Genomic DNA, 25,153 nt, shown 5'->3' with positions numbered 1-25,153 from the left:
AGTCATGTGACGTACTTCACTTTTCATTCTGCAACAAATGCATTTTGCAGAGCACACAGATATGCCTTATGGCTAGAAAAAAAACTCTGCTTACTCTCATCACTGGACAGGTGAAATTTTTGTCCTGTTTTCTTCAGGAACATATTTTTCCTGACTTAGCTTCCCTTTTTTTTCCTCTCTCATTTTTATTTTTTTTTCTCTCAGTCCTCCTTCACTGCCATTAACACAGCAGTTTTTCACTTCTTTGGGTTTCCTGTAGCCCATCTGTACAAATAAGTTCAGCCTACCTGGTTTCCAGACCTTCTTTACATCTATTCCCATTCCACCTTTTCTCTCCTGAACCTCTCAGTCTCATCCAGCCCATTCCTTTCCTATCCAAGCCCTGTGGTGGGGTGAGATCTGCCCATTTCTGCAGTGGGGCAGCAATTCTGGCAGCGAAGAACAGGGAAGGAAAGTGCAAAGGCACACACAAGCCCCAAACCCCTCCACCCTTCTCTTTCATATTAGAAGCAACGAAAGCCCCAGAAAGAGCCAGACTGTGGACCTGTAGTGAGTCCGGTTTTCCCTGAAAAACAAGTGGAGGCTGCTACGTTAAGTAGCAATTTAGCCTGACTGAGAGGAGGGGCGTCGTGATAAAAGTTGTCTCTCTAGCAGTATGACAAATGCCCTCTGAAGAGCTGCCGCTGCCTATGGAATATCACCGAAACCTTGGATTAAAAGCAGTACTTGCAAAATAGAATTGCGATTCTAGAAGATCGAGATTAATGGAGAAGAAAAGCACAGCCTGGAATCTAGACTTCTGTAAAATAGATGATGGAAACATTTCTAAAACAGGTAAGAGAAAAAATTATTAAATATTCTCCCCGCTTGTATTCTTCACAGTAACAGGTTTTTTTTGGTACTTAGCTTTTACATTCTGATCAGCACATACAAACACATATACAATTTCAAATTACTGAAAGTACTTTTTAATAACTATTGTCAGTTTTTTAAGCCTTAACTATTCCTTTACCATAATTTGTTTGCCAAATGGGCTTTCATTAACTTTCAAGTAAATGAACATCATTTCTTAATGAAAAAAAATAGTAGCTTAATCACAATGTAGACTGATTCACTAGGAACAAAGGAACCAAGTATTACCACAATGTACTTACCTAGCTGTCAGAAAACTTGCCATTGTCTGATATTAAAATAAGGCGCCCCTGAGACTTATTACAGCACATATGCAGATTTGCTGGGCATCAGCACAGCTCCAATGGTCTCAGGATACAGCAGGGCATGGTGATGATATCTATGCAGGTACAGCGAAACTGGATTTTACTTGTAGAGAACTCTTTACATTCTTCTAATGGAAGACCAGGAGGTCTTACTATAGCACTGAGCTGAGAGTCAAACTGTGTCCTTCTCTTGCTTATTACATTATCTTGGAAAACATTCTTTTTTAATTTGAACCTCTTTGAGTGTGTCCATCCTGTTTGACAGACTGTAAGTCATTCACCCCAGCTGCAAAGCACAGTGTTTCAAAAATTCAGTCTTGGTTATGGTCTCTAAGCTCTACTACAATGCAATGAATAAATAAGAAACCTTGAGAATATTTTAGAAATATCCAAATATGAACACCAGGGGCTCATGAAATTCCAGGAAAATGCCTACCAGGAAATTTCAAAGAGCATGGAAAACAGAGAAAAATGCAATCATTCTTCTTGATGTGATTTTGATCTCCACATTCATTTTATCAAAATATGCAGTTCCAGAACCTCCAGATAACTAACTACCTGTAGCTCAAGCCAGAGCACAGTCTAGTAAACCCACAGTGATGAAGAGGACAGAGGATTTATTAGTTCCTGTCTGTAATTGCCGTAATGCATTTACTAGGGAAACTTACAGCAAAGTGGATCAGGTGGCACAGCTGTCTCTCCAGTTAAGGCTGACCTACGGTCCTCTTCCATGAGCTTGATGAAATCAAGAATTCCCGGCATTACAGTTGTCTCCTGCAGCTACAGACATGTTTTTTGTAGCCAGTTTAGGGCTTGTTTGTGCTACCACCATAATTAGAATCAAGTGCCTTCATTCATAATTATTTAAAAGGAAGGCAGAGAGGTAGGAAATAAATACAATTTAATTCAAAGCACAAGTGAGATTTTGCCAAGATGATTATAGGAAAAGATAACTTTCCTATACATATTAAAACTCCTTTGAATAGAACACATTCTATAGCAAATATTACTTAGTGGTATTGTACTTACTAGGGTGGTTACATTTTAAAGAATTTAATCTCTTCATTTTATAAACTTTGGTTGAAGAAAAAAATATATATACAAAACTTGATATCCATAAAGGCTATGAGAAAGAGATAAGAATACCATTACCCCAGGCTAAAGTACAGTGCTTCAACACTTAAGAATACACATTTAAATAATAAGTAAGTATTTCCAATCTCTTAAAAACACCAGGAGCTGACCACATAGCTTTCCATCGTTCTGGAAAGTCATTTGACTGCTTTTGCCTGACTGCTGAACTTCTACAGAAAGAACTTTCCTTCGTAATTTTATTCAGTACAGTTTGAACTAACTTTTCCTAAGTACGTTATTTGGGTGAGCCATAAAGCAAAATAAATAAGGCAAAACAATGCAGTCCCTGATTAGGAGCTCAAAACTCTTACTTGTTATGTCCTGAGCTATGTCTATGGATATACCTTTGGAAGAGTAATATTAAGGGAGGGAAAAAAGCAAAACACCATGTTCCAAGAAAGCACTACTATCAACCTAACAGTGGAATTTTGGAATAGTCCAAAACTTTCAAGGAATCAATAACATTATGGAAAGGAGCTCTTCCTTCTATGTAAAGTAAGTAAACAATGAGTAAAATTCTATTCCACTTTCCTATCAAGTCCTATAGCAGATTCTGATTTCTAAACGGCTGTTTTTACACAAAGTTCCCTCACACAAAGTTCCAACTTGGACAGACCTCACAGATTAAAATAGAATCACTGAGTCACAGAATCATTGAATCAAAGAATGGCTTGGGTTCAAATGGGACCTTGAAGACCATCTAGTTCCAACTCCCCTGTTGTCGGCAGGTCTGCCATCCATCAGATCAGGATGCCCAGTGCCTTATTCAACCTGGTCTTGAATGCCTCCAAAGATGCACAGCCTCTCTGAGAAATCTGTTCTCTTTTATCATTTAAAGAGAGGTTCTAGAAACATGACAAATGAAAATGGTGACAGTTCACTCCACTGAAACACTCCAGCCTTTATTTTGTGTTTGTTGGGTTGTTTGGGTTTTTTGTTTGTTTGTCTGTTTAATTAGGAGTTCAAAATCTTTGGGACTAAAAGTGAGTCTTGGCAAGCATGAAAACCTTGCTTTGAAAAACACACTACAGATCTATATTCCAAATTATCTATAATAGGCACTGATAGATACTGGTTAACAACAAAAGACTGAGACAAAATGAAGTCTTTCTATCCCTATCAAAAGCACAATGGTTTTGCCATGGACATTCGTTTAGAGAAGAATGCCAAAAAAAAATAAATAAAGCACACAACAGCAAAAGAGCATTTTGTTCATTGCCTTGAATATAAATGTTGGTGTTGCCTTCAGCACAACCTGATTTGTTTTGATACTGTCTTCTGGATCTCAGTCACAAACCACTGCACAGTTACCCACATTACAAATGCCTCTAGGCCCAGTACAGGTACCCAAGCCAGTCAGAGCAAGGGTGGAGTGAGCATGGCCATCTATTTTCTTCTGCTCTTTCCTCTGTTTTCTGAAAAGCCAGGCACAGATGTATTACTCAGCAAAAGGAATCCGCATGCCTTTTTTCTCTTGTGTTGTGCACTACACTAAATATTAGGGCAGAACACAAGGGTTTTTATAAAGGTTTGTGAAGCTCTGGCTTTGATGGCATTGTTGTATAGTAAGCTTTCAGTATTGCCTATTTGGAATTTGCTTTTTTTTTTCAGATAGAGGAGAACTTGTGCAGACCATATTCTGAATTATTTCACCAGTTCAAACATACTGGATTTGACTAAAAAGTTTTGAATTGCAAATTTAGTATATTTAGCTATTATTTTAAATTTGTTGGTTTCTTTTTCCCCTTCAGGCCTACTCCATGGAAAGATGACAAATGGTACATGCACTGTTTTCATTTGCAACAAGCATCCTAAGCTGGAGTGGTACTGCTATCTGCTGATTCTAGTTTGCTTTTTCACTTTGATAGTGGGATTTCTAGGCAACATACTTGCCCTTCGACATTATGTGTACTGCGTGAAGACCTGGACTACTAACAGCATATTTCTATTTAATTTGGCATTGTGTGACTTCACTTGGATTCTCATGGCACCTTTTTCAATATACCATAGTCTCCAGAAGCCAGATAACTCTCTCAGTCAAACATTTTATCACATCATAAGACTATTTTTTAGTATTAATATCTATGGAAGTGTCTACTTCTTGACGCTCATCAGTTTTGATAGATACTTAGGTGCTGTCCATCCTATCACTTCATTAACATGGTGGAACAAAAGAAAGGCCGTGTTTTGTACCGCTGCTGTATGGATCTTCATTGTTCTTGCATCAGTGCCAGAGATCTTCTGCACAATTGAAGCTAGAAGACAGCATGACAGCAAAAATTCCCAAGACGACATTAGAGAGCATGTACATTTTGAAGTGCCATTCGTACTCTCAAAGATTGTATTGAGATTCCTAATTCCAGTCACAGTCATCTTTACATGCTATATGTTGACTCTCAAAGCATTACTACAACTCTGTAAGCGACAGCAAAGAAAAAATCGAATTATTAGGCCTCTTTTACTGATTTCAGCTGCTATGATTGTATTTGCTGTGTCTTTCACACCTTATCACATTACAATGATGGTGATAATAATTTACAAAACTTGTTGTCAACCAACCTCTGAGAGCTTAAGCACATTAATGGCAGTTTATCAAATCACAGAGATCATCTGCAGCATTAACAGTTGCCTTGACCCAATCATTTTTACAGTAGCAAATAAAACCTTCTATCAAAAAATTAAAAATATAAAATGTCATCCAAAATTCCAATGCTGCTGCTGTCTAACACACAGGGTAAGGGACATTGCTCTGTCCCCAAGAACAGTGACTTAAATGTCAGTTTACAAAGACATGCATCTCTTCCTATCCATTTAACTTTCTTCCATCGGAACAGTTCAAAATTTCATCTCCTCTATAGCATAGCAATCTCTTGAGCAGGCAAGAATAGACAGCAATGCAGAGTAAAAGTTAACAAGTAGATCTACTGGAGAAGAAATGTTATTATATGTACTTTAAATATTATTGTCATAAATATACATTAATTTATTGTGACATTGCACTTCTTCCCTGTATGTACATCTGATATGAATGAACAGTGAATAAAAGCTCTAAGGATCTGCTTTAGTTCTTTGTCAGAGAAATACAGAAAGTCTATGAGTAAACAGCGTTGAAGAGCCTCCTAATAGTTTATTTTAATTACTGGTAGTCTCATAAACCTTGGGCAATTACAGCTGTCTCTCCTAAGTGCTCTGCTTCAGAGAAATGCGTTATTCTACAGTGAACTCTTTATCTCCTGAACAGGGACAACTGTGCAAAGGAAAGCTTCTGTAACACTGAAGTAGCAGAACTGAGGGAAGAAACACTGCTACACAACAGTGCTTTTTCCTTGTTAATTTAGGGTCTCAGCATCAGGACAGTATACAGCTTTGCTTATTAAAAGAGCACAATGAAGAACATCACTTTGAATAGTCATTAGACAAGTGTTCTCCCAACATATGTAGACAGTCATCCTTCATATTCAACTATGTGCGTTCTAGCCAAGTCTCACAAAATATCTTGTTAATTATTAAAGGCTATAAGTCAGTGGGCAAGACAATTTTATTTTCAGAAGTGACAATGTATTTTTAGGTATATTTGTATAGTGTCTTTCTTTTCATTTTCATAATTCTAGTATGATTTTGTTCTAATATATAATTCTACATTGACATTAAATCTCAACTGTTGAATTTTTCAGTTGTATTGAGTAAATACATGTGTATAAATAGTATCTAGAACATTGTTTTTTTTTTAATTGTTTAAAACTGTGATGCAAACTGAAGGAATAAGTCTTGATAATCTGAAACACTTCAGATATTTTTATACGCATATATATGTGAGGATCTCACAGTAAATTGCGTGTCTGTATTCTATTCTAGTGAGTTACTTACTCACCTAATTGTTATGTGCTGCTCTTAACCCATTTATGATTCTTAATTCGTAATTTTCCCATATTTTAAATGAAAAAATATTCCCCTTCATCTACTTTATCTGTGAGCAGCCTACTGTAAATACGACAGGATAGTTAACAATGCACTGACTTCTTAAAGAGAGTTTGTTAATCTCTAAATGGGTACATATTGGCCACTACCCCTCTATATGCTTACATTTCAGACTGATACAGAAATGATACTAATGTCATTTAGTGACAAAGGTGCTCTCAGCATGAGAAAGGGATGATCAGGAGAGATAACTGTGAAACTCTGGGCTAAATGAGTTTATTACTCTCCCTGGATTGCACTGCCAACTTTTAAATATAAGCAATTTCCAAAATCAAACACTTAATATTTTATCATTTATTCTCTCTTTAAAGCTATAAATACACTATTTCTTTCTCCTTTTTCTACTTCAGTATCGATTTTCAGCATGGTTTGGGGTTGTTTTATTTCTGCAAAACTCAATGGGAAATCAAAATAAGTTGACACAAACATAAAAGCTCATTGCTATTCTCACTGCATACTGTCTACAGATGTTAATGTTGCTACTACATATCAAGTTTGCATCATTAGAAAGGAGTTCAGTTGTTAATGAGGAAATAAGCATTAAATTCAGAAGAAATCGGGAAAACACCAAAGTTGTTTCTTTGTCTTGGAAAAAGAAAAAAAAAAGAAACTGTTTTTTCTTAAAACTGCTGCCTTTATAATGACATATGAATGCAGTCTGTGTTCACGAGTACCCATACGTTTGTGAGAATTAAATTAAAAATATCAAATAAAGAGTGGAATAGGAAACTTTCAGCAAGGTCAGGCTCAACAATTAGAAAGATTCACAGATAACCCTTCTGCAAGTCGTAGGCCTTTTGCAAGCAGCATTAATATGCATTGAAAAGTCATGGGTTTCTCTACCTGAGATTCAGTGTGTGAAAAGAAAAACTAAGGCTACTAGTGTAGTTAGCATCATTAGGTGAAATAAGCGTTATTAATGTTAATGAGGAATGAAGACTACTAGTGTAGTCTTAGTAGGAATGTCAATGTGAGATTCTGACTCAGAAGTTTTCCATAAGACAAATTTTATTCTGGTCAAGGTAATTCAGACATAAAAACACATTTAACTGAAGAAGAGCGACCTTCATAGTCTCTATGTGGCTGAATTATGCAGTATATAGATTAAAAGATGCAAAATTAGCTGCTATTTACTTTCTGTCAGCATCACCCTACCAAAGAGCTGCATGGTCTAAGGCACACATGACAGAACAATGCCAGCAGCTGCCATCACGGGCCTGGAAGAGCATCAATGCCGTAAGTGCTGTGCCCAGTGACCAGGAAAGGACAGCAGGAGCAAAGAGGCAAGGAACTGATTTTCCAGATGTCAAGCCAAGTCAGAAGACTAAAACTGCCATGAAATATCACATATCAAAATGATACTGATTTCTGCTGCATATCCTTTGATCTTCCCCGACTTCCAAGAATATGAGCAAGAGATGAAGGTAGCATGGATGGCAGCCCCGATTTATCTGCCGTGCTGGGGAAAAGCAGGAGAAAGCTGGAGACTCCTCTAGTTAGTTCACTTACATAGGATGGATTATGGCAGGTGTTCCTCAGTCCACAGTTCTGTGTTCATCTACAGATCAAGAGACACACTCTACTGGGACTCTGAAACTCTCATAAAATCCACTTTTTCACATTACTTCTCTCTGTATTCCACAAACATAAAAATATGGAATAAAGTGTATTACAAAAGAAAATACTTCTCTACATGTCTGTTTCTGTAGCTGGATGGAATGGCCCACAAGTTTATATAATTCAGCTTTCTGTCAATGAAACTATCAACAGAAGAGGTCCCAAGGCATTCACATACAAATGAGAATGCGAGAAAGAAAAAGCCAACAAGCCTCCTTGTGTCCTTGAAAAGTTTATTCTCAACAACACAAATAAAAGAAATGAAGACATTCCTTAAAAAAAAATAAAAAATAATGTATCCATGTTGCAGTGCCTCTGTTGCCTGTTCTCCCAACCTGGTACCTTATACAACGTGCCTCGTACTGGCCTGAGTTTAAAGTTAATCTTTAAAGATCTGCTTTAGGATGTATAATCCGTAGGAAAAATCATTCTCTCTCTCTTACCTTCTGCTGTTCAGATAACAGTTCCTCAAGCTAATCAGCTATGAGTACTCCCTAGTAGCTGAAAAGGCTTCTAAACATTTATTTTCCTGCTTATAAATGATGTAATAATCAATTAAACACACTTCTAAAAAGTGTTCTTGTTCAACCAGGCTGAACTAATGCTAATGTTCTCGTGGATGAAACCAAAGGTTTTCTACAAACTAAGACTTTAAAAACACAAGACATCTGTTCATATTTACTTGGTCATATTTTTATTTGGAAATAAATGCTCCTAAAATGTTTCATTATAATATTCCTCAGATAATTTGACATGCACAAATAAAATCAAATCAGATTATTCCATTTTGCTACAATAAGTGAACAATAAAACAAACAGCTAAGAGCCAAAGTCAACATCTCCTTCTAAGACAAATATGTTGCAACACTGGTTTCTCACAGCCTATTGTTTGGGTTAAATCTGAGAACATGGTATCTAATTAAATGCCTGCCTGTTCTAATGAGTTTGAACACATCAGTTAACGTTGGAATAATTTATTAGCCTAAACTGACTGCAAGATGCGGATAGCTCTCAATTACTGTTTCTAGATTCAGAGAGATATTACAGTGACGGGCAACTTTGTAACTTACTAAGTGAACACAAAATGGCCTGTGGCCTGAAAGATTTGCTTAAGGGTGTGGTTGAGGAAACAACTTTCTCATTTATTACTGTTAAACTCAGCATTGTTTTGTGAACAAAAGTTGCTAAAATTAAAATTTCTAAATTGAAGATATAAATCTAGTGACAAATGTCCCAAATGTGTTCTTTAAGGTAAGCCACCCTTATGCATCCATCATTTTGTATTTGCCTGCGTAATACTTGCAGAACTCTGCCTGAAAACTTTCCATGTTAAGACATGAGCTTACCTTTTTAAAATAACAATGTTAGAATGCTCCTAAAAGATGGAATCTTGCTTCAATGTGCATAAACCAATGGATTCTGATATCAGTTTTTCTTTTCCAAGTCTCAGAACCACTGCACCTGGCAAACAGGAGGATAAAATATCTCACCTTTGTACGCCACTTTCACCAGTGGAAGGCAATGCTTTTTTGGTAGAAGGAAAAATAATCATCACGCTGATTCTACAACTGGAGGAACTATGGCAGTAGGAAGCAAGCTCTGCATGGGCCTCGCTACCACTGCCTGGCTGGCCTTGCATCAGGCACAGGTGGCCAAGGTCCCAATGAGGCCTGCAGCATGGCATTGCTGGCCAGGGTAAGATTCCTGCTTCCTCTTCACGTGGTTCACAGGTCTTCCTCCATCTGGGCAAGGTGAGCCTTCATCAGGGAGAACTGCACTTCTCAGCTTTTGTACTCAAAGGTAAAACGCAACCTAATGTCACAAAACGTACATACTCAAGGTCTCAGCTACTGACCTAGCCAGAAAAGTGATGCCTTTGCACAATATGTCATGTATTATGGGAACCCAGGATCTCCAGTTTCCTAACAGCCCAGCCAACACTGGTCAGAAGACTAATGTTAGCAGCCAAAATGTCTCCATCAGCCTTCTTGTGGGGTCTGACCTACCTGACTCTGCTGGTCTTGTGGACTTCGCATGAACTAGAAACTGCAGGGGAAGTAAAAGCAGATGATAAGTATTTCTCTCTACATCTTAAATGCCACGCAGTCTTTAGATACTGCTTGCTATTTGTCTAAGAAAAAAATAACAGAAATAAAATTGTTCATAAGAATACACACTCATCTTTTAACACAAAATAAGTATGGGAAGATGGACTTTTACTGCCACAAAGAAAGAGCTGGCATGGTCTTTGTCTGAAGGATTACCAAAGGCAATCAAGAGAAATCTAGTGATGGTCAGTCTGCTCTATAATATGATGCAGTGAATTCATGCAGGCATCACATCTTTCTCTATGTTTCACATTAATGTCATAACTGTTACCTGGATATAATACCTCAGTCTGCTATTATGTATAAACTGCACAATGCTGGTAACATGGGAAGACTTAAGCCTTATGCCACGCCAGAATTAGGGTGGGCAAGCAGGCTTGATTTCGCATTTTTCCACATCTACCAATTCCCATTACATGGACTTCAAATGTAATTTTAACCAGAGACTTTACTCTTCCTCCTTTTATTACATCAGGTTTAGAACATTGTGCTGATGCAGTTAAAAGAAAATCTAAAAAAGAAAAAAAAAAAAAAGATATTGATTTCCTATTATGTATTAGAACAATTTGCAGTAGGGAAGGAACTCGAAATCCTGCCTAAGCAATAGAAAGTGCTAACGTGTCTGTTTGTGAGGTGCAGATTGTTTAACTTTATGTGACAGTCTCCAGTTTGTGAAATGATCCTGGAAAAAATACCCTCTTTAGATATCTTCACTGATTTACAAATAAAATTTCTTTAGAGGATATGTAATTATATTTGTGTACTCTTTATCCTTAATTAATTTTTAGCGTCTTTAAGTACTGGCTTTTTTAACTGCCAGAGCTATAAATGTAATTCCATGATCCTCCTCCTTTTTCTCATTCTACAGCTCTAATACATTTCATCATTTTATTCGTATCATCCAGTCAGAGCTATAATATTCTTCTCTGAGTTTACTGGATCAAATTTCACAATAAATAAAAGAAGCTTTACAGTATTTATATCCTTTATAATGCTGATGCTGAACTCTGAAAGGCAGGGCTGTAATCTCTATTTCTCAATACCAGTTCAGATGCATCCTGCAATGACTTGTCAGAATAATTAGTGCTCTGTTTTCTTTTAAATTTGTTTTGTTCTTTTCTCCTGACACTGCTTTGAAACTGATTCACAAGCTTACTTTCAAAAAAAATAGTTTGCTTGCAACCTATCTTTCGTGCTGCCCTTCTAGATAAGCATTTATAAAGTGTGTTTTGTCAGAAAATAAAGGAGATTTTGTCCTCATGCATCAAAGAGCACCTTTAGTTTTAACAAATGGTCTTTGTAATAAGTTGTCCAAAATGCACTACTCAAAGTAGCTCAGAAACCTGAGCATAGTGCTATATGCAGTTTAATATGTTTAATTGTAAATAGCATAATATGTTTAAATAATAGCAAACATGCATGACAAATGTTTAGCTTGACTTGAGTCAGGAATGTCCTTTTCTCTCAAACAGATGTAGCTGAGATCAACAGAAAACAGCCATCCCACCACTAACCCTGACCTGGTATGTAAAAGAGATTTAGGTTTGACCATGAGCTTTGCTACTGGTTTTCTAAGGGACTAAGGAAAACAGCACTGTCTCTGCTACTCTGGAGGGAATGTAAGGCTCACAACATGTATGCTCAGCTGTCAAGGACCAGCAGAGGGCACAAAAGAAAAGAAGTTTACATTTTCTTGAGATAAAAAGTAGTCCAGCACAGGAGGTAGCACATGATCTAATAAAAAGAAATTGTCCTGAAGGAAATGAAACAGTGCTTTCTTACTAAATATATAGTATATATGTGTGTGTGTTTGTGTATACGTATATTTGGACTCTCTCCTTGCTAACAAAGTACATTATTTTTTTTTGTCCAGAATTCCTCGGTCGCCTCAAGAAGGGTGATTAGAACTCCCTGTGCAAGATTCTATCTCTCTGAGGCATAAAATATACAGAAAAAAAGAAAATCCTACTGCAGATAGCTTTCTGTTTTAACCCCAGTATTAACAGTATGGAAGTGGAAAGAGTAGAAATGCACAATAGCAACTAAACCTCCAGATCCATTTCACTTAGCAACATCTTAGAAAAACTGAATGTTAAATAATTTGATACTGTTATTTGCTAAACTAAGTAACTGTGACAAATGCTGCACTGAGAAATATGTATTTACTAGAAACAATGTGAAAGGAGAAACTGTGTTAATATTAAAAAAATAATAATAGTAACAGCTTCATAGCAAATTTCTTAAATAAATTAGTTTTTATTTCTTAAAGAAAATAAGCTTTTAATTGTCATAATCATTCAGTACCACTAGAAGGTGCTCCTCTGTCGAAAGATGATTACATCTGTTTCAATTACTTCTCAAAACTATTTTCCTCAGATAACTGTGGTTCTAGCCAGGTTCTACACAGACTGTAGTAGCATCAACTACACCTGTCACACAGGAGCAGGACCTTGGATGTCCTAGCCATTAACAGCCTAAGAATAACAGACCAGTTGTCGCCTATTTTCTTCACCAGCCAGAACCTCCACTGAGCAGGAATCCAGTTAGTGGTGCTGGAAGGTAAGAGATTGTGGATGTCCCCTTCTTTGATGCATTTGAGGCCAGGTTAGGTGGGACTTTGAGCAACCTGGTCGTGTAGGTGGTGTTCCTGCCTGTGACAGGGAGGTTGGAACTACTTGATCTTAAAGGTCTCTCCCACGCCAAACCATTCTGTGATTCTGAGTTTAGAGAACTGTGGTGAATCTGGCACCTCACAAAGAGCCACAAAAATTTTATACAGTGACGGTGGTGAGGCACTGGAACAGGATGCCTAGTGATGTGGTTGATGCCCCATCCCTGGAGACTTTCAAGGTGAGGCTGCATCAGACCCTGGGCAACCTGATCTAGCTGTGGTGTCCCTGTTCAATTGCAAGGGAGTTGGACTTGGTGGCCTTCAGAGTTCCCTTCCAGCTCTAAGGATTCTATGATTCTTTGAGAGTCTTGGAACAGAATACACTCCTAGTGGGACACATGATTTACACCAAGTCCACAAAAACAATTTCATGATATCATACTGTATCTGGAAATCCAAGAGGCAATAATTCATATTTCATAGACAGCCTCATAAGAGCCTCAGCCAAGTTGAGATTTAGTTCACTCGATAGATGATAACCAGAAAGGCATTCTGATACAGTCTGGAGAGTTTTGTGTCACTTGTCGTTGGATAGTATTTTGGTGAGAAATGTGAAAGAAAAGGGCAATGAGGATGCACAGGCTGGCTAAGGTAAGATTCTGATTTTATGAGGTGTGAAATTTATGCTAAGTGTGAAAGTGACCATTATAGAATTCAAAATTTTGGTATACTTTCAGAGCTTGCATTTCATCAGCTTTTCTACCATAGACTACTACAGCCAGTAGGAAGCCCATTTCCAGTGAAAGATGGTTAAGGAAGAAAGTATCCATAGAGTTCAAGGAGTGAATCATTAACCCATTAAAACCTAAGGTCACCATAAGCATTAGTTTCCTGATGGTGAGTATTTGATTGCTTCGCTTTTCACAAACTTCAGTACCACACCAGCAGCAAACATGGAGTTCTCAAGTGGAGTCTCTCAAGTAGAGCACTTTGCAGAACCCACTGCAAGAGGCAAAAGAAGCTCAGGAACTACTCAAATTCTGGAGTTTGATGCACCAGACAGTTCAAAATGATCACAATGGAAACGATTAAAGGAGAAAGATGCTGGTGAGCTATTCAGGAAGACAACCCATTCCATTCACCTCTTTATGTTAATATGGCAAACATTCCCAGGGAAAATACCTGAGTTCCAAGGGAAATATGATACTGTTACAGAAAAGCACCTCCAGAGGTGCAACTGTCCTGCTTTCATGTAGAAGACAATTTATATATTCCTGGATCTCGGAGCATAAATGAAAAAGAAAGAATACATACACGTCAGGAAGACAGCTTTCAGATCCAGTGCTCTGCATGTGTACCATGCTAGGGCACAACATTTTCATCTTCAAATAGCCAACACAACGCTCTCAATCTTGAGATGCCAGTGTCTTGATAAGGAATAGACACAGAAAATCGTATCTGTTGTACTTGTTTCCTTGAGGTTATGGAGCACTTTCTCAGTCTTGCTACTGAATGTTTCTGTCTCTTTCAGGGGAAGAATTTCTCCCTTTCAGAGCAAAGAACCCAAACCTCTTCAACAGAATCAAATATCTTCACTCATTTTGAGATAGTAATTATTCTACAGATGTCTTGTTAGATTACATTCAATCCATCTTGTACAGCAGTGAGGAAAAAACCATGAATTCTGACATTACAGTGGTTACAGAATATTCACTAAGACTCCTTGAAAGGTCTAGTTATGGATTAAATGTAGGATTAAAAATAATACAAATTACTCCACCACCACTAAACAAATAGGGCTTTTCATACTGATGAAGACACCTTTTTGATGCTGATGTACTTAGAAATACACACGTTCTTCCTACTCCAAGGAAACAGTCTTCTATAGAAGTCTATAGTCTACTACAGGCCTCTATAGTATATCACAGCAAGTAAATAGCTAGAAAGTACTTAATTTGCTTCCTTCAACATGACAAAATACTATAAGATGGCTTTATGGGATAGCTCTCAAGGGATAAGGTCTGTAACTATAAAAATGAAAAAAGAGGGATTCAATATACATCAGTGTAAGCAGAGTGGGAACTCTCAGTTTCACTTTTGGTCTTTTAAAGGAATCATATCAGGCATCAATCTGATTTCAAGTGCAGTACCCATGGTACAAAGTGAATGAGGAACATGTGCTCCACAAGAAGTGGTGTAACTTTTCAGGGACAAACTCTTATCCAGAGAAGCTGATTTACAGACAGAAACTCATACAGTATCACTGGAAACAGAACTAATTTTTTTTTAATTACTTTCCCAGGATACAATATCAAATGAGACCTTAGTATCAAATATATGACAAGACCATAACATTTGACACAAAAAGGTTCTCAGATCTCCAGTGTCGATGGGTGCTGGTGGAATGCTAAGAGTAACACTCTCTTGAACAAGTTGTAGGCCACTCCTGTGCAGGCAGCAGAGCTGTAGTGTGCTCCCATTGATTATGAAGAGTATTCACATCGTCTTCATTTTTATACATCATGAAACCCAACGTATTACACTGTCAAGTGTGAATTAAGATTCATATTTTATGTCCACCCATACCCCTGACCACAGATCAACAAGAGAGCTAAGATGTTAGTGGTTTTTTTTGTTAATTAAAACTAGGATTCATCCAATTTTAGGCCTTATTCCCTTTCCTCCACACAAACTAAAATTAAGTATTACAGCACACAGGTCTGGTGCCCTCTTTGCATTAGTACTAAATAAAGTGTGTTTCTCAGCACCATGGCATCAGTAATCCAGAAATAGAAAACATTACTTAGCATGCACATACATGAGCTACAAGCAGCTGTCCACTTTGAAAGATTATATCCCAGTGCCAAAGAGGAAAGAGGAATTAAAGCAATTTAAGACAGGAAGACATCAGCAGAGTAATCTCCCTCTTTTCAACCAACGGCTTGTTTTTAAACATTGCAGTTTTTCTGGCCTCCAGGCAAATGGTCCAAATCAACAAGTTCTCCAATATTTTAACACAAGTGGGAGGAAGAAGAACTTGATACATTTGGAAGTTGATGAGAAAATGTTAAAAATCGTGGAGGACTTGCTTCTTAATAACAGGTAGGCAGGAACAAAGACTACTGCTGACTGCTAGCTTTATTATTTGCCTTCAGAATTACTGTCAAAGGCATCCAAAAATAGACCTATTTTTGTTTGAATCTGAACAAATTGTTACAGGCTGGAAAACTATCAGCACCATCTTTCCTTGGCATCTATGGTAGGCCACTGTCAGATATTGAGCCAGAAGTGGGAGAAGTTTAACCAATAAAGTTATTCCGAAGACTTTTAAGTCATAACATTAAACTACTGATAATCACACATAAACCACTGAGTCTGTCATAACCTATTCAATGGTCAATTTGGATATGCATAAGATGTATATTTTTTATCATTCTGGTTGATCAATTAATAGATGCATGAAGCAAAGGAAAAGGCAGAATTCACTATATTGTAAGTTGCACAGGCAGGCAACAAAATGTGCAAGAACTGAAATCTTGATTATAATTTTCTAACTCATGTCTTAATAAAAATCTTTGCTGAGCTTAAGGGAAAACTCAGCTTTTCACTTCTTTTGGATTTGTTTTTGCAGCATTCACTGTCTGGTACATGAAGGACCTTCATGACACTCTGACAGCCTAAGGGGACCTTCAACAGGGCACACCATGGCCACTGAGACTGTGTTTTCCTTGGGGTCTTCCAACAGCATGCTGCAAAGTGATGCTGCACACTAATATATCCTCTATCTCCTTACTGCATGGAATAAGGAAAGAAAAAATTTGCCCCTCTACTAGGTTGTACCAGCACTATGCCCACCAGGCTTATCCTGCTAGTAATAAACTCACTTCTATTTCTAGAAATCGGGGGACTGAGACATATTCCTGCAAGTGACAGGCATCATTCCAAAATCACTCCCTGTCTCGAATGGAAAGAAAAATCTGAACATCACATCAAAGAGATCAAAACACATCAGTTGACACATCAATACTAAGTAGCAATGAGATTATTTTTAGTTTTCAGGCACTGAATGCTAAATATTCTCTAGAGTCTTCCCATTACAGATAATCTCACACACACAGCTCTTCCTGCATTCTCGTGCTGCTGCTGGGGGAAAGGGAGACGTGTTTCCAAGAGAATCAAAGTTTTCATTGCAAAAATAAGCTTGTTGTGGCTGCTGTTGGTAATGGCCTCAAGTTGTGGCAGGGGAGGGTCCAGTGGGATATTACAAAAAACTTATTCTCAGTGAGAGCAGTGAGAAACTGGAAAAGTCTGCCCAGGGAGATGATGGAGTCACCATCATAGGAGGCATCCAAGAGCAGAGGAGATGTAACACTGAGGGACATGGTTAGTGGGCATGTGGGGATGGGTCGATGGACTGGATGATCCTACTGGTCTTTTCCAACTTCAATGATTCCAATTAAACTCTGCTGGTAATATGGTACCAGACATTCCATAGTTAATGCTAACAGCAGACAATAGTGTTCTTCTCATCGAACCTAATGATAGAAAGCAGCAGAAGTTACAGCTTTCCTAAAAATGCAAATGTAAATGAAGAATCGAGGAGGTCATTTGCATGCTTTTTATTTATACTTCAAAGGTCACATGTGGTCTCTCTGATGAACAGTGTAAAGTTCATTTTAAACTGACATCTTTATTACTGGCAATTTGCCATAGCTGGAATCCAATGAGCCTACTGTCTGGCAGTTTCTTGCTTTTTATCTTGCAGTGGTGTTTCTGGGTTGTTTTTTGTTTTTGTTTGGTTTTTCTTTTTTTTTTTTGTGCTGAGGAATCTGGCTTTCAGAAATGCACACTCACAGCCCTTTGTGTGTTATTATTAGCTAGCTGTTAGATTGGCCTTCTGGCACATATTTTGTACAACCAAAATAACTTGACTGTATTGCTTTGACATTTTTCTGGATACAAAAGAGGTGAATTGACTGTGACGTAACCACAGCAGACCTTGAATGTCTTCAACAGCATAAACTTAACAAATGTTATTAAAATTCATATTGAACAGGCTCCTGAAGATGTTTTGTTTGTTTGACCAGCTATCACATTAGTAGATTTCTACTGGGTTGAAATCATCACAGGAAAAGAAAAAGCAGGAACAAAGTGGCTGGGTATTAAGTGACAGGTCTTATAGTAATTTAAGCTACAGAGCTGACAAAAGAAAAGAATATGCCATGTCAGTTGGGTTACAGTGTGATGCAAGTATTGTCACGCACCCATTGCTTGCTGCTACAGACATTAGCACGGCTGTTCATAAGGTTCCGAACAAGCGAGAATGGGAGACAATCTGGCTGAAAAACAACCACGCAAAAATCCTGCCACATCTTTTTTTCTTATTTAGTTCATTAGGCGTTGCACAAGCACTATGCCACAGCAACACTAGCTGCAATACCGCAGCCCAGATTTTACCTTAACATGACCCCTGATATTCAAGATACTAATTAATCATGTATGTGCTCTTGTACAAATGTATCCTTTGTCAGTTAGCTGCCTGACAGACTCACTTTTCTCCTATGTAGTACATTATCATCCTGACTAAATCCCATTCTGCCTAATTTCCTCTTGCAATCTGCATACATTCATTGCTTCAGTTGTTACGCACTTTTACCTCTCAGCATAAAAGCAGACACTGAAGAGTCTGTTTATAATAGGTTTGCAATATCCTTTAGAGCCTTTTAGATAAAATGTTTGACAAAGAGAGTTATGTTTTCAGACAACAGGTCCTCAGTGGGTGTTCTGTTTGAAACTGTCTGTCGTGAAATTGGTCCCAGCATGGCACCACTGCCCATTAAAAAAATCTTCAACATTAGCGCATGCAATTCTCAGTGCAATTCCTATAATGACTGCTTTATTTATTCACTTCTGTGTCTACAACGCTCAGATTATCATTTAATTCTAGACAAACTGCGTACTGCAATCATTTATAGGGGAGAATAAATTAAATTCAACATTCCTTCAACTGCTTAGATTTGCTTGTTACGTGTTACGACGGCCCACCTGTTTTAAGGAATACAGCTTTAGTTCTGTTAACCTTGTTTTCTATAGTTTGTTATAGCATATTAAGCATTTAATTTCCAACCAGTTTTAAGTGAACTTTAAAAATTGGGCATACTCCTTAACAACTGAATGAAATTAAATCTGTATAACAGATTTTAATTGGACTTTGTAATCACTTTGAATCAGAAAAACAAGCAGGCACATATCTGCCCATTTTTTAGTAATTATACTTTGAAAAACTGATTCAGTACGTCTGCTTTATTTAATAAATAATAATAAATAACAAAGCTATGCTTTATTACTCATGGAAATCAGTCAAAGCAAAGATGTTGGACTGCAAAAAAATGAAGACACTCAGTCCAATAATACTTCTCATTTATCTACGCTGCTAAAAATCTACATAAATCAAAAACCATTTTAGATATATGTGATGTTATAGATGATTATATATTGATGCAAGAACCAAAGAGTCCCTCTCTAAACTCAGAATTTAGGCCCAAGGCTTGAGTACAGAACTGCAATTGTACAAATGCTGAGGAGGTGCCGATTAAAACATTCACTTTCTACACACTGAATACTGTGTTATTTTCCAGACAGTGCCCCTGAGCAATACGAAGAGATTATTCATGACTTTCTTTTAAGGAAGCATGTAAGATTTGAATGCATTTTCTGAATGCACACTGTCATCTAATGGGGCCAGTTTCTAAGCTCGTTCTGCTTTTAATAAAGCAGAAAATAAACCAATAACTCTCTAAGCAAGGGCAAAGAAGATACTGCTTTTTCCCTCCTCAAGTAACTCTCACACAGAGAATAAGAAATGATGAGGGTGTACATTTTTATTCCCCAAAACTTCCAATATTCATCTATGACCCTGCATTATCCAGTGCAAAATAAAAAGCATGACAGAACACTACAGACTACCAAACACGAGATAATGCTCAGTGATGAATCAAAAGAATATAGTGGATAACAGCCAAGAGGCAATTTTAAAATTCTATTTGTTCTGATCATATGCCAAGAAAATATATAGAATGTACTAGATAAAGGCTGCTTTCTTTGGAAATCTTTATCACTGGAGATGTTTATTAAATGAAGTAAGTTTCTTTCTGACTGAATAGCAAGAATGTAGAGTTCTAAGTTGTGAGCAGTGTCTTGAAGGTGCCCTAAGAGGTTACTGTGCTAAGGTAGCAATGAGTATTATCAATTGAAAATACTCAACCATGTCCTCTATTCATGATTTCCATTCCACAACAATATAGTTTGTCTACTGTCTTATCTTTATGTAGTCTCAGAAAGATTAAGCCTAATTAATGTTTAGGCTATCACCCCTCTACATTCCATTTTTAGGAACATAACATGCTTGAGCTTAATCCTATTATTTTTGCAGTTCACAGCAGTCACGGTTATCAGATGGTGTCTGTTATAGATGGTAAACTTTGTTACAATGCAGCTCTCACAACACTATTTTTTTAGTCCAAATGCACATTCAGCAGCAAGAAATACAGAAGGGACAAAAGAGCAGGAAGGGCACATGGAAAGAAAATCCTTTTCAGTCCTCTACATCTAAAGTGAGATGTGCAGACTAATCCTTCTCAATTTCAATTTGCAGCACACACTGTGAGCCAAGATCTGACACAGGGAGATTGACTGGTGCTATTTGGTTTCCCGACAGCAGGAAAGTATGTGCAGGCTACAAGAAACAACCAGTCACAATTTCCTCTGCAAACAGAATTTAACAGAGAAATATAAATAAATGCACAAGGATTTAAAATAATAAAAAATAAAAAAAATAAATAAAAACAAGAAAAATCTATATGAAAAGACAAATATTTTGCAACATCTCTATCTCTTTTGAAATAAGGAAATTAAAAGCAATAATGGGCTGAATGTACGAAGTGCTTGAAGCTAGAAGATCCAGAAGGCAAACAAAGTGGGTACAAAGTGGGATTTCTAGGCAGTAAAGACTTTAAAATATTGTCAAGTAAATGTCAAGAAAGATTTCAGCATGGGCTATGCAAATCTTCTGGAGACCAAAAAGATACACTCAAGCTAAAAGCCTCCTCTGAAGCCCACATCATCATCACATCGATGCTGTCACTCTCCACACATGCCAGTTTACATCTAGCATGGCCACAGCACACAGCACGCAGTCAGGCTGTCAGTCACACAGGCTGTCAGTCACACAGGCTGTCAGTTGCAGGTCACCATCTGCTCTCAGTGCATCGCAGGCAGCAGCCCGTGTGCATGGCCACGCTGCATGGGCACCATCCCACAGCACTGGAGCCAACATGAGGCCACGCTGCCATGGCCCCTGGCTATTTGGCTGCACCATCCTTGGCATCAGCACTGGCACTCAAGTGATGGCAGAAGCAACTGGTTTTCCATGAGCGCTGCTTGCCCAGGCTGGCTCGCTGCTCAACTGCATCCATAGCAGCGCTGGCTCTAGGCAGGCCCAAAACCCACAGCTGGGTGGGACTGGGGCAGAGCCATGTTGGCTTAAACTGCTCTGAAAATGAGCTTGCAGCAGCTAGCCTGAATCAGATCGTATCTACACCCCTATCACTTCCCCAGACCAGAACCGTAAATATCCATAAGCCAGCAGTGCATCACAGATAGGAATCTCTTGGCTGTTTTTTGCTTCCCAGCATTGATTCCTTCTTTGTGCTGCCACACATATCTGTGGGATCAGATATGATCCTCACGGAAATAGAAGGTGGATACAGCAAACATGCCTGTACTCCCAAACCTGTTTCACTGAGCAACTACACAAGAGCACAAACACGCAGCAGACACTGAAGGCAGGGCAAGCCTTCTTGTGGCAGTAATGCTGATTTAAGCCACTTTAAAAATTCACATTAAGCTAAGTCCTCTCTATGATACATGTTTACAAATCCAGGAGGAATTATCATAATTATCTACCTAGCCAGAATAGAATATATTCTCCAAAAGAAAACTTCACTTGTCTTGATGATACTCCAGCCTATCCCTTATTTCACTGATCACGTAGCCTTCCAACTATAGGATAAAAAAGTGCTCCTTTGGCTATTTGCCACTTCCAAGCACTGGACCTTGCAATATATTTGCTGGACTGAAGGTTCTGTCCTTCAAGTCAAATTTGAGCAAGTCACTCTCTAACCTTTCCTTTATCCTCTAAATCCTCTCATTATAGGGCTCAGTTTGTAATTTTGTCATCACTTCCATTACTTTCCCTAATTTTCTCCAAACGAACAAAATCACTCCTCAGTTTTGGAAGGCAGAACTGAAAACATCATTACAGCAGTGCTCGGAGCAGCACCCAGGAGCTCTTCTGCATGGGGATATTTTACACTTACCACCACTACGTAAAAATGTCCACCAAATAGCTATCGAGATGTTTGACCATCTTTCAGAATTCATGTTTTAAGAGAAGTCTCTTAGAGTTGTTTTTCTTATTTGTTCCTTGACATAATAGCTTTACATTTGATTTATTGAAACAATACCAGTCCTCTTTTTATCTTAATAGAATGAGGCAGGCTGAGGAAATGACCAATTACTCATGTGCTGTGAGGTGTTCAGCAACAATCCATCCTGCAGCCCCAACAGAACAAGAACACATTACTGGCCCACCCACTCCAGCAGCATCTCTCTGACATACCCAGAATCAAACACTTGCAGCTGGCAGACTGAAGTAACCTCTCATGTGATTTCTATTTATCTCTACAACTGGAACAGCCTCAAGCCCTCGGATGCAACATTTTTTACATTTACTACATGACTCAGTTAAGACAATGATAGATATTTTTCTCTACATACATGCCTACACCAAAGTTCTTGGACTCGGAATTTAGTCTGGGGTCATTCCCTTCCCTTCAGCCGTGCCATGGGCAGTATGTTTCCCAGTTTAGTCACATCTCCTGCATAAAGGCACTTGCTGTCATGTTTGTTTCTATTTCCTACCTTTCCGTTTCATTAACTTGTTCTTGTATGAAGAAGTGGCAGGACAGCTCCTACTTCTGTAGAGCTCCTGTTTTCATGCAGGATTTCCTTATCTCAGGTCTGCTAATACTAACCACAACCCCATGTTGCACTTATGAGACTTCTGACAAGACATTCAGTGTCACTGCCCAAAGGAACAATGCCTTTTCTGCAGACTGATGAGAAAATTATACAATTTAAAATTTGCTTTGAAGACAAAGTACTTTCTTAGTATTTTAAATCACCAATCTCTTAATTATTTCAAACACATCAGCTTTCTCTGGTTTTAGACCTTTTTTGGCTGAAATTACTGTGGATCGCATTCATGTAAGCAGACACGGCATTAATTTCCACAGCAATGTAAGCTTTGATGTACCGAGCTCTACGCAGCTCTACACATCTGAAGCGATTAATAGCAAAGCTTATGAAATTGCAGTAAGTGGACAGTTTAAAGGCGACGTGACTGAGTCATCAGCAGAAGGTCCGTGCGCACATCACAGAACTCACCAAAGAGGCGCTGGTGGAAGAGGAATTTCCCAGCGATCAGCCCTGTGAGAATGGCCAGCAGCCACAGCAGCACCTTCAGGCATCTCCAGCCGCCACTCTCGGGGTACTTGTTGGTTACAAAGGAGAAGCAGTTCCCGACAACAATCACATTGGCTTCTGTCTGACTGTGAGACACCGGGTCCTCAGCGAATATCAAGAAGTTGAAGAAGATGACGAGGTAAGCCACAACTAAGCGAGACCACGGGTGCTGGAAGTAGTAGCGGAAGTCTTTATCCATCCTCAGGTACTTCAGAGCTGCTCTTTGTCTGTGTGTAAAGATACAAATGCACAACGTTACACATACCAAGAATCACGGAAACGGGAGATTGCCAATGTAAAAGCAAGAAAAAAACCACATATATATTATAGCACAGTCCTTTTAGTCTCAAACATTTCTGTATCATCTCTTTAAAAGCTCAGCTCAGCAGTAGGGTATGTGAACATGGCGTGTGAGAACAAGGCAGGCTACAGGAAACTCAACATACCCTTCCACCCATGTTCCGCAATACACAAGACATGTATCACAAATTCTGATGCTACATCTGGACTGAACCTTTTTCTTTATATAGAATGGAACGAGTCTGTGAGTGCAGTGAAGGCTCCTACTGCCTGACCACCTGGATGCTCTCAGACACGTCCCTCACCTCATCAGGAACTTTTACTTATATGAAGGGATAACATCACAGTGGAAAAGTTCCTAGAGGCAATTCCTCCAGCCCAGGGAAGCCTTTAGAAATCTCTTCATCAGCTTCAGGGAGCACACCAGTAATTAAGGATATTTTCAAAACCAGGAAAGAAAGAGCGCCTTGAGCACCATGTTCTACAAATAGGAAAGCTGTGTTTTGAAACTTGTCAACTTATGTAGAGCAGCTGCAGAGAAACACAGCGGGATATGGTTAACATTTCAGCTGTTTGTCATTTGATTTCTCCTTTCCTCACAACAAATTGGTTGTTTCATCCCGCTGAAGCACTTTGTTTTCACAGAGATATACAAGGCCTTTGTGCTGTGGAACGCCGCAGTTATTCAAAGGGATTCCAAGTGTAGGAATGAGAAAGAAAAAAGAAAGGAATATGTAATAATCTGCTTCTTTCTTACAGCAAAATCCTTGAAGGATACGGTGTGCTCAAGTGAACAGTGCAGATCTTTGTAAATGTCATCTACCCTACGGGAAAAGATGATCAAACCCCAGTGCCAGCAATAGGCCTAAATACAGCAATGTGTTACCCATCCCTTCCTGGACTGTGGGTGAGTCTCACTTTAGAAACTCGCAAGCAGCTCAAATTACAACGTCTCTCCTTAGGTAGTCCCTTCGAAACAACTTAACTCCGTAATCTGAAGTATTTCAGTCAAATTACAAGGAATTATGTATCCATTAAAAGCAAAAGAATGAAAGCTCTCAGCATATTCAGACAGAGCATTTAGTAAACATTCGGAACTAATAACATCACATTGCAGACGACAAAGCAGAAAAAGCATGAGACATTTAACAGTCGACAGAAACAAGTGCCAGCCCTGTGGACAACTTTATGAATGGGGCGATTTCAGGCAGGGATCACCGGCCCAGCAGCCTCAGGAGCAGCTCTCTGAGGAGACCAAATCACCTTTAGAACCATAAGGATGCCTCAAACTATTTCACATTCTCCCATCTCCCTGCTAAGAGCAGCAAAGTTTCCCTATTTATTTCCTCACGGGCACGAGCCTTTTTAAAGCCCGAGCGGGGCTGGAGATAAACAACTGGATGCGCTGACATTTCGGCAGCCCCAGGATGCCGGGTTACAGCCGGCTGAGGGCTCCAGGAACCACCCTCTGAAACAGCAGCAGCTCTCCCGCTGTGCCGAGCCCGACCCCTCTTGCCGCGCACCCCACTCCCTCCGCAACCTGTTAGACGCCCCGTAACCCCCGCAGGCCGGGCAGCCCCGCCGTGCCCCCAGGGGCCGGGGCC

The 25,153-nt window shown here is 38.8% G+C and overlaps 2 protein-coding genes across 6 annotated transcripts in view; one reads left to right on the top strand and one right to left on the bottom strand.

Annotated features, from left to right (window-relative positions):
* The window catches only part of TMEM117 (transmembrane protein 117), a 188,464-nt gene that overhangs the window by 159,628 nt on the left and 3,683 nt on the right, over positions 1-25,153 (bottom strand). For all 5 annotated transcript variants that reach the window (XM_015854821.3, XM_032443208.2, XM_015854812.3 and 2 more), the window contains exon 2: positions 23,172-23,476. In XM_015854821.3, coding sequence (XP_015710307.1) covers positions 23,172-23,448 — 277 coding nt within the window. In that variant the 5' untranslated portion in view covers positions 23,449-23,476. The remainder of the gene's footprint in view (positions 1-23,171; positions 23,477-25,153) is intronic.
* Positions 765-5,225, top strand: LOC146762334 (P2Y purinoceptor 1-like). The gene is made up of 2 exons (XM_085514114.1): positions 765-834; positions 4,103-5,225. The coding sequence occupies exons 1-2, from the start codon at positions 765-767 to the stop codon at positions 5,122-5,124; spliced, it is 1,092 nt and encodes a 363-aa protein (XP_085370240.1). The 3' UTR covers positions 5,125-5,225.

Source organism: Coturnix japonica, chromosome 1 (assembly GCF_054131305.1).
Source record: "Coturnix japonica strain WE chromosome 1, WE-NBRP24, whole genome shotgun sequence".
Lineage (NCBI taxonomy): Eukaryota > Metazoa > Chordata > Aves > Galliformes > Phasianidae > Coturnix > Coturnix japonica.
Note: the sequence above shows the minus strand (reverse complement) of the source record. Positions and strands in the feature narration are given on the sequence as shown.